General features: G+C 35.9%; 1 protein-coding gene across 7 annotated transcripts in view; it reads left to right on the plus strand.

Annotated features, from left to right (window-relative positions):
• LOC127962971 (voltage-dependent R-type calcium channel subunit alpha-1E-like) overlaps positions 1-16,227 on the plus strand; it is a 60,983-nt gene that overhangs the window by 16,015 nt on the left and 28,741 nt on the right. For all 7 annotated transcript variants that reach the window (XM_052562597.1, XM_052562596.1, XM_052562601.1 and 4 more), the window contains exons 3-17: positions 2,042-2,145; positions 2,553-2,711; positions 3,130-3,320; positions 4,865-4,968; positions 7,694-7,809; positions 8,364-8,417; positions 9,788-9,877; positions 10,058-10,267; positions 10,369-10,481; positions 11,269-11,381; positions 11,527-11,658; positions 12,020-12,089; positions 12,547-12,664; positions 13,055-13,122; positions 13,209-13,300. In XM_052562597.1, coding sequence (XP_052418557.1) covers positions 2,042-2,145; positions 2,553-2,711; positions 3,130-3,320; positions 4,865-4,968; positions 7,694-7,809; positions 8,364-8,417; positions 9,788-9,877; positions 10,058-10,267; positions 10,369-10,481; positions 11,269-11,381; positions 11,527-11,658; positions 12,020-12,089; positions 12,547-12,664; positions 13,055-13,122; positions 13,209-13,300 — 1,734 coding nt within the window. The remainder of the gene's footprint in view (positions 1-2,041; positions 2,146-2,552; positions 2,712-3,129; positions 3,321-4,864; positions 4,969-7,693; positions 7,810-8,363; positions 8,418-9,787; positions 9,878-10,057; positions 10,268-10,368; positions 10,482-11,268; positions 11,382-11,526; positions 11,659-12,019; positions 12,090-12,546; positions 12,665-13,054; positions 13,123-13,208; positions 13,301-16,227) is intronic.

Below are 16,227 nucleotides of genomic sequence, written 5' to 3' on the forward strand. Positions count from 1 at the left end.
CAGGTCTTCATTAATGCTCATGAGCATGGCTATTGGAAGTTGGCAGAAATAAGGGTTCTGCAGAATACTACAGCCTCATCTGCACTTACAGCAGATAAAAAACATGCTTTTTTTAACATGATGATAAAGTTCAAATGCAAATGGATCACTTGTAATTGTTCATCAAATGATAGATTATACAGTTTTGCATTTGAGATACTTCTAAACATAAAAATATTAGAGAAACTAATTGTATATGCTGCCACAGTGTACTTATTAAACTATGTAAAATAAGTGTATCTGTAAAATAAATTGTTTAACAACTTTAAAAGCTATTTTGTGTATTTCCCATATAGTAGTTAAGAAAATTTTCATAATTATTTTCATTAATTTAATTAAATGAATTAAAACTTTAAAACTTGTGTGTGTGTGTGTGTGTGTGTGTGTATTTGTCAAATAAGATTTTGCACAAGAGAACTGTACAAATTGGCACCTTCTGTTTGATCTGTTTTCTGTGTGTTTATATCAGTATTTTATATCATTTATTTTCATCCTATTACACACTGAACATGTCTTTAAAAATCAGTTGAATTCCAAATTTCGAAGTCATTGCAGATAAATTCTCAGTTGCTTCAGCTAAAGCCAAATTCTGTATATAAAGTTGCTCTCATCTGATTCTCTCACTCTGTGTATCTTCCTCTTTTTATGTGTCTTGTGTTCATACACCTTTCTTTGGCAGTCTTTTTCATCTCAGTGGGGTGGAAGGGGATGAAGTTTAATTAGGCAACAACAGGAGTGCCAGGTGTATTGCGATATGAGAGAATCCAGAATTTAAGCTTTGGTTGAGATGTTGAAAAGGACGGTTCATCCCAGGTTACACACATTGCATCCAGTGGGTAGCTGTTAGGAACCGAATGCTGCCAACAAAAGCTTTTCTCTCACACTAATGCTACTCTCATTTCCCTCTGAGTGTTGCATGCAGCATCACAGATTACTTGTTGTTTCCTGTTAGGTGGCACAGCAAATAAGGGACAACATTTGCATTTTATAATGAGCCATGTCCTTGATGGGTTCGCTTTGAGAGAAGAGGGATTCTGTTCATTATAATCAGACCAGCAATAATCATATCATATTATTGCAGGGTCCTACTGGCCAGCTTCTTGGGAGGTTGCTAGTAGGGATGGGTATGATTATTTCAGTTCAAGTTCCTCATCAGCAATGATCAATCATGAAAATGCATTTATTGCATTCAAATAGGTTGTTTTTAATATGGTGTCCACATTTACACAAATTGTTTTCCTCAGAGCATGACTTTTTTTTTTAAAGCTTATTATAATGACTACAGACTCATCCAAACCATACTCTTAAAATAGAATATACTGTATACCATACAGTATATGCAAAAATCATACATAGTATAGTAAGTATACATAGAGTTGACATCTCACATGTTCCTCAATAATTTTTTTGGTTTTTTTTGTTTCCATTGTTATTTTTCATAGATGGCTAATTCTGTAGATAAATAAGTATAGCCACATCCGGTACAGATATGTAAAGACACTTTCATTTTTGGGTGAACTGTCTGTTTAAATCCATCACGAGTGTCACATCTGGTTCCTACTGGCATTTTATTATTGTCACACAAATATGAAAAATCAGGTTTCTCCATATAATAAAGTTGTGTGCTCCTGTCTGATTGTGGCTATTCATGAACAACTGTGTGAAATGAAAGACAGAGATTACTCATTGGTCATGCCTGAGGAATATTACCTGTGATATTCCTGTGAAGGAAGCTGTGAATCAGAAGTGACCCTTATTAGAAAGCGTGCTGGCTGTCATTCACTGAGAGGGATTACTTCATTGAGGACCACACACATTTAGCACCTACAGCATCACTATGCATCGTCACTATCGCGTTGATTACCATGTCACTAATGATGGAGATTGCATAGTTTACAAAATATCATAACTAACATATTTGTGAAATATTCATATATCCTGCATAATTTCTGTTGATTTAATTTCTTTGCCTAACCTATGCTTGTATTTATTTTGTCAACAGGATTCTGGCCACAGCAGGAGCCCACATGAATATTTCATTAGACCTGCGCACACTCAGGGCTGTGAGGGTATTACGGCCCCTTAAACTGGTTTCTGGCATTCCTAGTATGTTTACGGTTCTTTGAAGTTCTTAATCAAACATTGTGTTGTTTCATTTCAAATTATAGTATGAGTATTTCACTGCATCCTAATCAGGTGTAAAGTGATAAAACTAGACATAAAATGCAAAAAGCTACATGCAAGGTATTTTTTTTGTTGTCAAGTGTCCAATTATTTTTGTAGCTGCACAAAGAAATCCCACTGGTCCAAAAACCCACTCCATGTATCTGATTTGTCACATCACACTTGTTTAGGACACAGTGTTATAGATTTTCTTTTACATGTGGATGCTGTAGTGTTAAAGTTTTTCCACATGTGAAGGAATTAATAGTACTGTTTAATATTTGTGTTTTGATTATTTATGTGCAGTAAGGTTTACTGATATCTATGTATATTCATGTTTTTTTTTTAAGGTCTGCAAATAGTTCTTAAATCCATAATGAAGGCGATGGTGCCACTGCTACAGATTGGTCTGCTGCTGTTTTTTGCCATTCTCATGTTTGCGATTATTGGATTAGAGTTCTACAGTGGAAAACTCCACAGAAGATGTGTAGCTTTTTCAAACATTACAGGTAAGGATGATCACACTCTGACAGACACAGGAACAAGAACATGCACAGACCCACACATCCACATATGTACAGATATAGTGTACATCAATATGTTTATTTTGTGAGTGGACTATATACACATGCACGTTATTAAAGATTACATTTAAGATTACTATTGACAAAAACACCATCATTTACATTTGCAAGAGCAGAAAATAAAATTTGGCAATCCCTCACGGGTCCGTACAGACCTGCCAGTCACGGGCTTGGCTCCTCCCATACAAGAAGTAAACACTTCATCCTTCTATTAGCTGCATGATAACAAATAGCAAAACAAGCAAACAAATGACACAAATACACTTATACACTTATAAATTTAACACTTGTACAGTAAGTATGCAATTCATAAAAAAAGAAAATCTTTCTTCATCTCATGCAGACTCTGAGAGAGCAGACTCATCTGAGCTTGACTTCCCGTGTGGGGCCAAGCTTTGTCCTGAAAATTATAACTGCACTGGCCCCTGGCAAGGACCCAATGATGGCATCACTCAGTTTGATAACATCTTATTTTCCATACTCACTGTCTTCCAGTGCATCACCATGGAAGGCTGGACAGCTGTACTCTATAATGTGAGTTACTCTCTCAGCTGAACGATATGTAGCAGTTCTGTTCCTGTGTTTGAAATTATGTCACTTCTGTATTGTAATCCTAATACATAAAATTTTAATTTTATTGTAGTCCAGTGTTGAATTGTTACTTCATGTTAAAGTTTTCTCAGGAGATCTTGGGGTCATTAGTTTCTTTGTAGTATTTCACATTATATGCATTTTAATGACTGGTTGTAAAGTACACTGATTGAGTTTTTAGTTGGATGAGTATGTCTTTGCTTTTTGTTGATACCATGACTTTGGGAGACGTTGATCTGTTGTGTTCATGCAGGCATCTTACATTTACATTGTTCCCTAATCCTGTTCCTTCTGTTCCTGTTCCTTCTGCACTTATGGTTGGTCCATTTTAGCTGAAATAGTTGCAATTTATGTTGGAAGAACTTCCTCTTTCTGTGTTTTATCCAACTATGATCGTATTCATACACTGGTTTTACATACTCTACAGCATGGAACACTGTGTAGATTTCCCCTGACTTCTGATTTTCTTTCTAGCTGATTCAAGCACAGTAACATCTCCCTTTTCATAACAAGTAACATTTGAAAGGGTTTGCCAAAGTGGTTTTATCTCCAAACAGCTAGATTATTGGAGTGCCATTTATAGGCTCTGTTCCTCACTGTCATCCAGTAGTGCAGATATCTGAGTTTGGAATTTAATTTTCTTAGTTTTAATATGTAATTTTTGTGGAGGAGGACTTACTCAGGCTTTCATGCATTTAGTTTGAGATAAAATATTTATGTAACAAAAAGAATCCTAGAGACAATGTTTGAAGGAATTGGAAAGATTGGAGGTGTTACTGTTTCACCTCTGTTGTTTATTCATGATTGTTGACAGTGAGTCAATGACTACATTGATTGCTTTTACCAAGTGCCAAATAAATGTGCACTGAAAAGACCTGTCAGTCCACTTCTGGGTAGTAACGCTGCAACATCAATTAAAACAAGAATTGTAATTTGTATTTATTAAGCTGACTTTAAAATGTTGGTTTCTGGTACTTTAAGGAAAATCTTGAAAAGCCATGGACATTTCTAGAGACTTTTATTTTGTAGTTAGGCCCACCTTTAAAATATCTCATCTGGTGAAAATGATCCTTTTTGGGTCTGATTACTTTAAAATTATTTTTAAAAATCATGATCTCATAATTTTGAATGTCTGGAAGAATCCACAGTGTTTTAATCAGTCACATGGAGTCATGCGTTGACGTGAGTCATGCTGCCACAGTTAGAGGTGTTTTTCACACTCATAACTGAGCTGATGCAGCTGCGTCGGGATGCGGGGAACACCCTCTCAGCTCGGCTGGGCAACAATGCCACCTGCCCACACACTGATCACACCCTTTGCACTGCTGAGCAGAGCCCCACTGAATTGTCACCATTGCAAGGGCAGGGTTTATGGTTTTCTGACCATCTGAACCCAGGAATTTAGTAGATTTAGTAGCTCCTCCAAATTAAAATAATAATAAATCATTTTTGTTGTTTTAATCAATTCCTGTTTTGTGTTTGCACAGACCAACGATGCCTTAGGCTCTACTTGGAATTGGCTCTACTTCATTCCTCTAATAATAATTGGCTCCTTCTTTGTGTTGAATCTGGTATTAGGAGTCCTGTCAGGGTAAGTATTGTTTTCCACAAATGACTCTTAAAACAAACTGACTCTACATCTAACCTGATGTCTGAGCTGACACAGGGGTAATGAGTTTTATCAGATGTTAATGTTAAATGTATTAACTTCATCTCTGGAGACAAGAGGTAAGATTAAGTTACTACACATACAGTGGCTTTGTCTGTTTCTCTTTCTACACATCTCTAATTTTTCTGTATTCACAAACTAAAGTTTTTTTATATATATTTTTGAATAAAGTATTTTGTGTTCATCAAGGCTGCATCTATTTAATGAAAAAGACAGTTAAAACCATAATATTGTAATAAAAAGCAAGCTAAATGTGCATACTTCTCGTGTCATAAAACTTATACATTTAAATATGACGAAATACAGTACAATAGTAGAGAAATTTGATGACATACCTCTTTGTCATGTACTATAATGCGAGTATTTGTAAGTTAAATTCCTTACCTTAACATTCATTAATATATTTTATGTCCAAAACTTTTTTTTTTATCTGTTTCTTCATGGGAATTTTTTTTTTTTTTATAAAATGTTAAAGGGGTCATGTGATGATATTTTCAAAGATTATTATTTTATGTACAGGTGCATCTCAATAAATTACAATGTCATGGAAAAGTTAACTTATTTCAGTAATTCAGCTCATATTGTGAATCTTGTGTATTAAATAAATTCAATGCACACAGACTGAAGTAGTTCAAGTCTTTGGTTCTTTTAATTGTGATGATTTTGGCTCACATTTAACAAAAACCCACCAATTCACTATCTCAACAAATTAGAATACTTCCTCAGACCAATTAAAAAAAAATTTAGTGAATTGTTGGCCTTCTGGAAAGTATGTTCATTTACTGTACATGTACTCAATACTTGGTAGGGGCTCCTTTTGCTTTAATTACTTCCTCAATTCGGCGTGGCATGGAGGTGATCAGTTTGTGGCACTGCTGAAGTTGTACGGGATCCCAGGTTTCTTTGACAGTGGCCTTCAGCTGATCTGCATTTTTTGGTCTCTTGTTTCTTATTTTTCTCTTGACAATAGCCCATAGATTCTCTATGAGGTTCAGGTCAGATGAATTTGCTTGCCAGTCAAGTACACCAACACCATGGTCATTTAACCAACTTTGGTGCTTTTGGCAGTGTGGGCAGGTGCCAAATCCTGCTGGAAAATGAAATCAGCATCTTCAAAAAGCTGGTCAGCAGAAGGAAGCATGAAGTTCTCCAAAATGTATTGGTAACCAGGTGCAGTGACTTTGGTTTTCAAAAAAACAAAAAAACAAAAAAACAATGGACCAACACCAGCAGATGACATTGCACCCCAAATCATCACAGACTGTGGAAACTTAACACTGGACTGGAAGCAAAATGGATTATGAGCTTCTCCATCCTTCCTCCAGACTCTAGGATCTTGGTTTCCAAATGAAATACAAAACTTGCTCTCATCTGAAAAGAGGACTTTGGACCACTGGGCAACAGTGCAGTTCTTCTTCTCCTTTAGCCCAGGTAAGACGCCTCTGATGTTGTCTGTGGTTCATCAAATTCCTTGACACGTCTGTGTGTGGTGGCTCTTGATGCCTTGACCCCAGCCTCAGTCCATTCCTTGTGAAGTTCACTCAAAATCTTGAATCTATTTTGCTTGACTATCCTCATAAGGCTGCGGTTCTCTTGGTTGTGCATCTTTTTCTTCCATACTTTTTCCTTCCACTCAACTTTCTGTTAACATGCTTGGATACAGCACTCTGTGAACAGCCAGCTTCTTTGGTAATGAATGTTTGTGGCTTACCCTCCTTGTGAAGAGTGTCAACGATTGTCTTCTGGACAACTGTCAGATCAGCAGTCTTCCCCATGATTGTGTAGTCTAGTGAACCAAACTGAGAGACTATTTTGAAGGCTCAGGAAACCTTTGCAGTTGTTTTGAATTGATTAGCTGATTGGCATGTCATCATATTCTAATTTGTTGAGATTTAATTGATGTGTTTTTGTTAAATGTGAGCCACAATCATCACAATTAAAATAATCAAAGACTTAAACTACATCAGTCTGTGTGCATTGAACTTATTCAATACACAAGTTTCACAATTAGAGTTGAATTACTGAAATAAATTAAGTTTTCCATGACATTCTAATATACTGAGATGCACCTGTATTAGGTGTAGCAGAATCCATTAGCATGCTTTATGTTCAAGAAACACATTATTTTCACATACTGTGTAGCTCTTATATTCCCAGTCTTTCTAAAGTGTGTTGATTTCTACAAATCCTTTTCCTCCAAAAAGCTCAGTGTGCTCTGATTGACCAGCTGACCCTAGTGCATTGTGACTGACACAACATCACAAGCATGTGTCAGAAATGTAACCATAATCACAAGCTTCAGCTTCCAAAGCAATTATAAAGACAGTTAATAATGTTGTGAGTTTGTACGACTTGAGCAGAATGTATCAGAGGGGAGCGTGACTCTGCCAACACACAGCTACATAACACACTAAAGAAAAAGGAATACATAAAAAGCATCATATGACCCCTTTAGCAGTGATGATGTAATATGCAGATGCCACAAGTTGGTGTGATTTCAACTTTAAAAAATGATGCAAATTGGGATGCAGCCTCTCTCTCTGCCTTTCATTCCTTCACTCTGCAGGTGAAACATTTTGATAAATTAAGTGTGTCATCACTGTGGCTCTTCTCTGTGTGGATAATTGTATGCTGTTGGCTCATGTAGGGAGTTTGCTAAAGAGCGAGAGCGGGTAGAGAACCGAAGAGCCTTCATGAAGCTCAGGAGGCAGCAACAGATTGAGAGGGAGCTGAACGGATATCGGGCCTGGATCGACCGTGCAGGTACTCTTACATACTGAGCTGGCAAATGCACCATGCAAAACAAATAAAGTAAATCAAATCTGTCAAAACACTCTGTGCCACAGCATCGCCCCATACTGCAGCAGATGCTCACAGTCATTAAAAAGAGACACACTTGTTGAAGAAAATGCTTCTATTTTGCTATTTTTTTTTTTCATGGCAAATTATATTTGCTATATATCAACAATCCGAATGAAACATAAACTAGAAATAGACATTTCAGAATGCTGTAAATGAAAGCAGTTAAATTCCCAAAACCTAATGATAATGTTCATCAGCATGATTTAAAAATTATCCAGAATGCACTTTGTGCTAGAAGCAGGAAAATCTGAAAATAAAAAGTGGTGCACATGATCAATGTCATTAACTTGCTTGTTTAATGATCTAGAAAAAGTGCAAATCTTAAATATTTATTATTAATTGGTTCTTTTTCCATTCATTTTCCAATATCCTATATAAATAAATTTGATTGCCAGTTTTTCAGCGAATTGTATGTGCACAACTTGCTAAAATTCAAATGTGTTTTTATTTTGCAGAGGAGGTGATGCTTGCAGAGGAGAACAAGAATTCAGGACCTTCTGCTTTGGATGGTGAGATGTTTGACCTGTTGGCTGTTTTTCTCTCATTTTCCCACGTAGATTTGTGGGATGCAGTTTTTTAATTATGTGTCAGGGTTAGGGTCATATGATTATTTTGAACACAATAGTAAATACACAGTCTCCCTCTCCCAGATTTCATCATTTATTCAATAGCCTGTTCTGGAGTATAAAGTCTGTTCTGTTCCCATAAAACAGCACAGGGTTTGTAAATTCAATAGACTGATGTCACAGTAAACAAAACGCCATGGTCCTCTTGGAGCACATCTGTGAAGTGAAGACCCACCACATGACATCCAAACCCTATACAAGATGACAGGTTTTCCCCAGAATCATTTTATTAAATGTTTATTGACAGCTTCCCAGAGGCTGTGTGAATGGAAAACAGGCCGTTACCATGGTGAACCGTTATTTCGATTTCCCTGCTGTGAACGTCCCATCATCCCATTTAACATGATTGTCTTAAAAAACTGGACCCTATATGGAAAACATTTTTTTAGGGGTTCAGGAGAGACTGAGACCTGTTTTGGCCCTTGTAAATGAGGCTTGACAGCAGTAAGTATCCAGGTTGCACTCTGAAGAAAGGATAGAACATAAAATGTAATTGCAGGCATTCGTATTTACTTTATTGTTGCCATGACAACAGCGAAATCTAACAAGCGGATTTATTTGCAGTTGAATGCATCCCTTAGTGCAAGTTATTAGGCTAGAAGCTTTGATTAAATTGGGGAACTTTCAGTTCTGCTGTCTAGCCTGTTATATTTTAATGATTGAGAAGTAAATTATTACAGCGGAGTGATGGCTGTACATTTGCCATATAATGTCCTAAACTGGCTGCAGTTTTCAGTGACACATAGTTTCTCTGTAGGCATTTAAAGCATAAATTCAGCAGGACTGAATCAAAGCCAGCCTAAAAATGTTCAGTGTTTATGAAAAGTTACCATCATTGATTAAAAAAAAAAAAAAAAAAGTAAATAATTTCCAGGTAATATTTTAATCATTTGCTTTAGGTTCAGTTTTTCTACCTACTCTAGGGCTACAGATGGAAATTAGTCACCCTGACACATTTAGATTTTTTTGTTTTTATGCATTGTTTAATTTAAGTGTTTAATTTAATTTAATGAATTAATAATAATTTAAGAATTATTTTTATTTATTTATAATTGGGAAAATGTAATAGAATAATTTCCCACACGACATGGGCAGGGCTATTCAGCGTGATGTGACCAAAATGCAAATCAAGGGTCTGTCAATGTTTTATAACACTTAAATACTTTCATATAATTTCAGTTATTTGTTTAGTTTGAAAAAAGAGAAAAATAATAAAATAAGATCAATTGATGTTATTTGGTATGTGTTCTCAGTGCTAAAAAGAGCCACCACAATAAAGAGAAGAGGGGTGGATGATGTTCGGAGAACTCCAGAGGAACAGTATGCTGACATATCGTCTGTAGGTGAGTGGTTTCCTCCCACAAGTCTCCTTCATATCCTGTCTAGATGATGCTAAATATTCACCCACATGTCATTATATGCACTTTTTCAGAATATCATTCATATACAACTGAAATAATCTCCTTACTCAATCAAGAACTATACAAAAGTGGATCAAGTTCATAAATATTTTTGTCCATCAGGGATGCCATTGAACAGAGCCAGCATACGCAGTGCTAAAAGAGGACCAACGTCCTATTTTCGTCGGAAAGAGCGCATGCTACGGATCTCCGTTCGCCGTATGGTGAAGACTCACACCTTCTACTGGATCGTTCTGAGTCTGGTGGCCCTCAACACTTTCTGTGTTGCTATCGTACACCACAAGCAGTCTCAGTGGTTGTCTAATCTCCTTTGTAAGACCACAAGCAAAATTGAACTTTTCTCTCTGAGGATATGCTGTCATACATGATCAACAACAAAGTCTTAAGTTTAAAGTGATTCCTTTCTATTGCAGACTATGCAGAGTTCCTGTTTCTGGGCCTGTTTCTTACAGAGATGTTTCTCAAGATGTATGGACTCGGACCAAGACTATATTTCCACTCCTCCTTCAACTGCTTTGATTTTGGTGTAAGTGTCATCCTTCCCATACTCTTCTTTGTAAAAAGATAGCACTACAGTGCAAGTGTCAACGAGGATGAAGGTGATGACTCCAAAAATGAGTTTTCATGAATTTTTTTTATCATGTAAGATAAAAGCAGTGCAAAGAAAAAAGAGCAGATGAAACCGTAAATTTAATTTGATCTTTCTTGAAGTTACGCTTCTCCACTCCGAGCACTATGAACATGTCTCTAATTTCTATGTAAATTTGAGAACCCAGCACAGAATATCAATATGTAGCTTTATTTATGTATAATTCAGTTGTAGTTCTGGACTGTGTGATTATATAATGATTAGTCTATTGGATGATATTTCATTTAATCAGAACATTTGCACCTTGCCCTATCATTTATACATATCCTGTTACATTTTTTTAAATGAGTAAATCTCATGTTTTCTGTTTGAAAACTATAAAACTAGTTCTAACATACAATTAATGATTGATTTAATTTTGTATTAAATATGTGCATGTGTGTGTGTGTGTGTGTGTGTATATATATAGAGAGAGAGAGAGAGAGCATATGTCTACATATAGATAGATAGTCTCATTTACCATTGTGTGGTGAAGTTTCGTTGTTGAATTTCATTAGGTAAGTATCATTTGTTGTGCTCTATACATCGCTAACCAACAGACAGTGGACCTTTTCTCCTTGTGAAATTTTGCTAATGTGACCATACCTTTAGACAGATTTGTTTACATCATTGACATCATCATTTTGGCATATTTAAAGAGGAGCAATTCCTGAATTCCATCCAGGTGATAGTGGGGAGCATTTTTGAGGTGCTGTGGGGGTTCTTCAGACCTGGCACATCCTTTGGGATCAGTGTTCTGCGTGCCTTGCGATTGTTGAGAATTTTCAAGATCACAAAGTAAGTGCAGGCTTTCCTGACATAACACCCTCTTGGGTTTGTTTGTTTCTTGCAGAGACAATAATCTATTTATTGACGTCTTTGCTCTGTTCTGGTTGTCCCTATTTTGAACTTAGAGATGCTGTATTTGTGTTTTGTTATTAAGGTACTGGGCATCCCTGAGGAACCTGGTTGTGTCTCTGATGAACTCCATGAAGTCTATTATCAGTTTGCTCTTCCTGCTTTTCCTCTTCATTGTGGTCTTTGCACTTCTGGGCATGCAGCTCTTTGGTGGAAGGTAATAACTTATCAGTCAAGCACAGACAGCGCCCGTAGACAGTTTTAAATATGGATTTATCACTGAAAATGTTTGAATGCTACACCTGTATTTATGAGCTGCTCTTTATGTCATTTGCAATAACAATGTTAAATCTTCAGCTTGCTTTAATCCTGACTCAGCAATACCCATATCGAACATGGCATTACATTTCATGCCAAAAATAGTGTTTAGAGTGGAACTATAACTCTATGTGACAGGTGTAGCTAGACAATAGAAAATAGATCAGGTCCAACGGGTTGGAGAAAAGCAAATAATCTATTATTCAGTAACCTGGTCAGATGAATAAAATGGCTTGCAAATGTGTGTTTTTTCTTTACAGGTTCATCTTTGAAGACTACACACCCACTAATTTTGACACTTTTCCAGCAGCCATAATGACAGTGTTTCAAGTAAGATTTCACCCAGTTGTAATCTGAGTATAATGCAAGAGTCTGGATGTTTCTTAGTGAAAAATGGCTTAGAAGGAAGGCTAATTAATTAAACCAAGATTTAATTGCATGGATAGAGAGGAAATTAGAATCAAAGCACAGAACAAAAACATACTTTGTCACAAAACATAATCTATCTTCCCTTTATAATAAAGAAAATAAAACAAAAAAGTTCCAGAAAAAAATCCTTTAAGGCCCAAACTAAATTTGTAGATTTTGTTTCTGTGGCAAATGTGTGCAGAAAATCATTAAAATTCTTGGGAATGGAATTTGGTAAAATATTTTATTGGTATCTCTTTTAATGGTAGCAGAACATTTTTAATAAACAGACATCCAAGGGGAAGCATCTGTAAAATTATTCTGCTGAAATATGGGAAGCTTTCTGTAAAGGCCTGAAATAAGTTCACTTTGTTTCTAGATTCTCACTGGCGAGGACTGGAATGAAGTCATGTACAATGGAATTCGGTCTCAAGGTGGCGTGAAGTCGGGGATGTGGTCATCTGTCTACTTCATTGTTCTAACTCTGTTTGGAAATTGTATCCTATGTTGAATTTTTCTCTATCCATGACCAGCAATACCTAGTGTGTGTGTGTGTGTGTGTGTGGGTGTGTGATATTCTTAAGGTCTTCAATCATTCTTAAGTCAACGTGGAATCAAAATTGACCTTATTTTCTTCCTAATACACATTCCTTTTCTTTCTGTGCATGATTTTTCACTACAGTTTTCTCTGTGGTCCTTCAACAAAATGCATCTTGCTTTTTTTATTTGCCTGTCATTGCTAAGCTTATAAGATGATTGCACGTTTACTTGAAACTCTAAGCTGATTGCATAATATTGTATGTTGGATTAAATCTGTCCCCCTTGGTTTTGGTGGTTATTGCTGTATAGCTCATTGTTTTAAACCAAAATCCTTGACAAATGGTCAGATACACTGCTCAACGTCTTCTTGGCTATCGCTGTTGACAATTTGGCCAATGCCCAGGAGCTCACAAAGGTATATCCAGCAAGGTTCTTTTAGCTTTGTATGTTGAAGGATTTGTAAGGCGATTGTATAACGAAAAACGCCTTGCTGTCCCAAAGGATGAAGAGGAGGAGGAAAAGGCGTTTAATCAGAAACATGCCCTGCAGAAAGCCAAGGAAGTTGGGCCCATGTCCTCTTTCATGTCCTCAGAGTAAGTGAACCAAGTACACCCTTGCCTGCTCGTTTGCCCTCTCACAAGAGATGCTAATATACCAACTAACACTACTAACACCAGTTTTATGTCTGAGATATTTTAGTCTGGCTTCAGAGACATCTAAATTGGCATGTCTGCCAAGTATACCTGTAGAACTTTGAAGCTTTAGTACCTGGCCATATTGACCTAGATGCACAAGCTAGTTTGAGTCTAAAGGGGTACTGCTGTATTGATGCCAAAGTATGTAAACAGTTAAAGTCTTGCATTTACAGATCTATCTTTCACTCTGTACCATTTAAATTAAATTTTACACAGTTACAGAAAAATTAAAGAAAAAGTTTTACAACTTTGAGGGTTTTGCTTTCCTAGATAGTTTGCAAAAGGCAGTTACTTGAGACCAGCAAAATTATTTACCCTTGTTGAAGGTTGTACACAATGTTCTTTCGGTTGTTTTTTGGGGGCTCTTTATTCTCAAAACACAATTATTTGCTTCAAAATCAACAGCAAGTGGTTATAGCAACCGGCAAGCCTCCCAGTCTTTGAAGGGATGAGTCTATGATGTTGTCATAGAGATGACTTTGTTCCCGTCAAAAAGAGAATTAAATAGTTAAAATAATGCCTTTACACTGTTCAGCCTGGATTTGTAGTCATATGTTATATCCTTTGCAAGAACATCCCGCTAGCCTAAATCTTAGCGAATCTAATGGCTAAAAAGGGAGGTTTAACCCACTGATAAAAGTTTCTATAACAGGAGTTTATACACACATGCATCTTTCTGTGATTTGGGGAATTTAACACTGCATGGATGTGTGATGTCAGACTCCTGGAGTTGAGCATGTGCAAGTTGGGATGACCAGTCATAGTGTGTCCTCAACATTACAATACAATCACCTTTACATCTCTTGATTGATCATAGACTCTTGAGAAGCAAATTTTTCATTTTTTTTATTTTCATTGATAGCACAGTACATTTAGTGACTTGAGTTAGTTTTTCTGACTTGAGAGTGGTTATATATCATGAAAGTCCCTGTAAGCATGGATTCACCTCTGCTAAAATGCAATTTAATACTGGAGGTGATATATAAGGTGCTTCCTGAACCCATTAGGTACTGTGACTAAAAGGGGAAAAAGTAGTGTGGAAAAGTGTGAAATTTTCAGTCAAGAAATGTAAAATCAGGGTCCAAAATAACTTTTTGCTACACTTTTTTGCCTCTAGCAAGTGATATGAGAAAGAATTATACATGATACATGTATATATATATATATATATTATATATATATATATATATATATATATATATATATATATATATATATATGTATATGTATATATATGTATCGCAATTAGGGATGTAACAAACTCACTTAACTTAAAATGCGATATGATTCACGATACAGACTTTACAATACAATTTTCTCACAATATTTTTGAACAAAATTTCAAGCCAAATTATAAATGAAAAGATGTTCTTTCATTATTGCTGCACATTTCTTTGTGAAATGTAAATATTTCAAATCCAAAATCATATAAACAAATCATAAAAGCAAAAGTAATCACTTCATATAAACAAAATAAGGGTTTGCTTGTGCCCTTTACATTTAAAATTAGAGGCAACCACTGCATTTCAATCACAGTCCAAACAAAGATCCTGCATACATGCTGCATGAGCAGCTTTTTTCTAAATAAGATTGTATGATTTAAAAATGTGAAATTTGACTTTGTGAAACTATAATGCATAAAAACATACCTTAACAAAACAAAAACAGCTGAAGGGCTGAAAAGAGCGCAAATTAACTTTCTGACAGCAGGTGGCAATTATGGAACAGCAGCATTCTAGCATTTCTTTGGTTACTGCTGTAAACAAAACAGTGTTACGCTTATAAACACTACCTTACTATGCATTATACAGAGGTAAGATGAAAAGAAAATGCCATTTAAACTTTTCTGAAGCTTTCTGAAACTTTTCACAATTCATTTAACATTTGACCAACTTGAAATGTCTCTTATTTTTATAGATTTTCCACCAGCTCATTCCGTGCGCTGTTACATCCCTAAGGGTGATTTATTTATTTAGCTGTTTACCTTGCCTATTAGTGACAGATAGCACAAACAGCATTATTTATAGGATCATGTACAAGATGAGTCAGTGTTCATCTTGTTGTGAATCTGCACCTGTCACGAATATGTTAAGCTACTTTGTGTTAAATATTGTGTTGCCACATGGAGTTCTGGAGAAAGAAAATCATCTCAGCCTTCTAGATAAACTACTAATGGTATGCTTTCCACTGTGATTAAAGTTTTTAGAGGAGACATGAGTATTTTTACAAGATAGTTTATATCTTTCTAATCTTAAGACATTCTTTTACATGTCTTACATCATTCTTACAGTTTATGTTGAATTGCAACATTATACATTATTTATTATAGTTGCTAGACATCGGCAAATTGATTTTTCCTCAAATCCAGCTTTTATTCTCATTTGGTGCTTGGCAAGTGTTATATTTGGACCCTGTAAAAACATTTGTTGTAATATATTATATACTTATATACTTTTTAGGGGGCATGCTCGCAATTTGTAATAACTAATAACCAATGTTTGTGATGAGTGTCACTGTATAGAAAAGAGGCTTTACTGTCATTACTGAATGATGAGAGACTAATATTATACATGTTTGCTGGACAATTACTGAAAACAAAACCAAACAAACAAGATTCTGTATGAGGCAATGGAGGCCATGCCTTTATCAGAATAAATTGATGTATGATGTGAAAACCACAGGGTCTCTTCTCTACTGCATTTTGGGAGATAATTTGAGAGCTGGTTGGTTGTCAGTGAACTCAGACTGGAAGTTGTGGCCTGTGGCATTTGGATCTTGCATGTTTACTTCATATTAAAAAAAAGGCTGTTGCAGCATGTCTGAAA

This window comes from Carassius gibelio, chromosome B8 (assembly GCF_023724105.1).
Source record: "Carassius gibelio isolate Cgi1373 ecotype wild population from Czech Republic chromosome B8, carGib1.2-hapl.c, whole genome shotgun sequence".
Lineage (NCBI taxonomy): Eukaryota > Metazoa > Chordata > Actinopteri > Cypriniformes > Cyprinidae > Carassius > Carassius gibelio.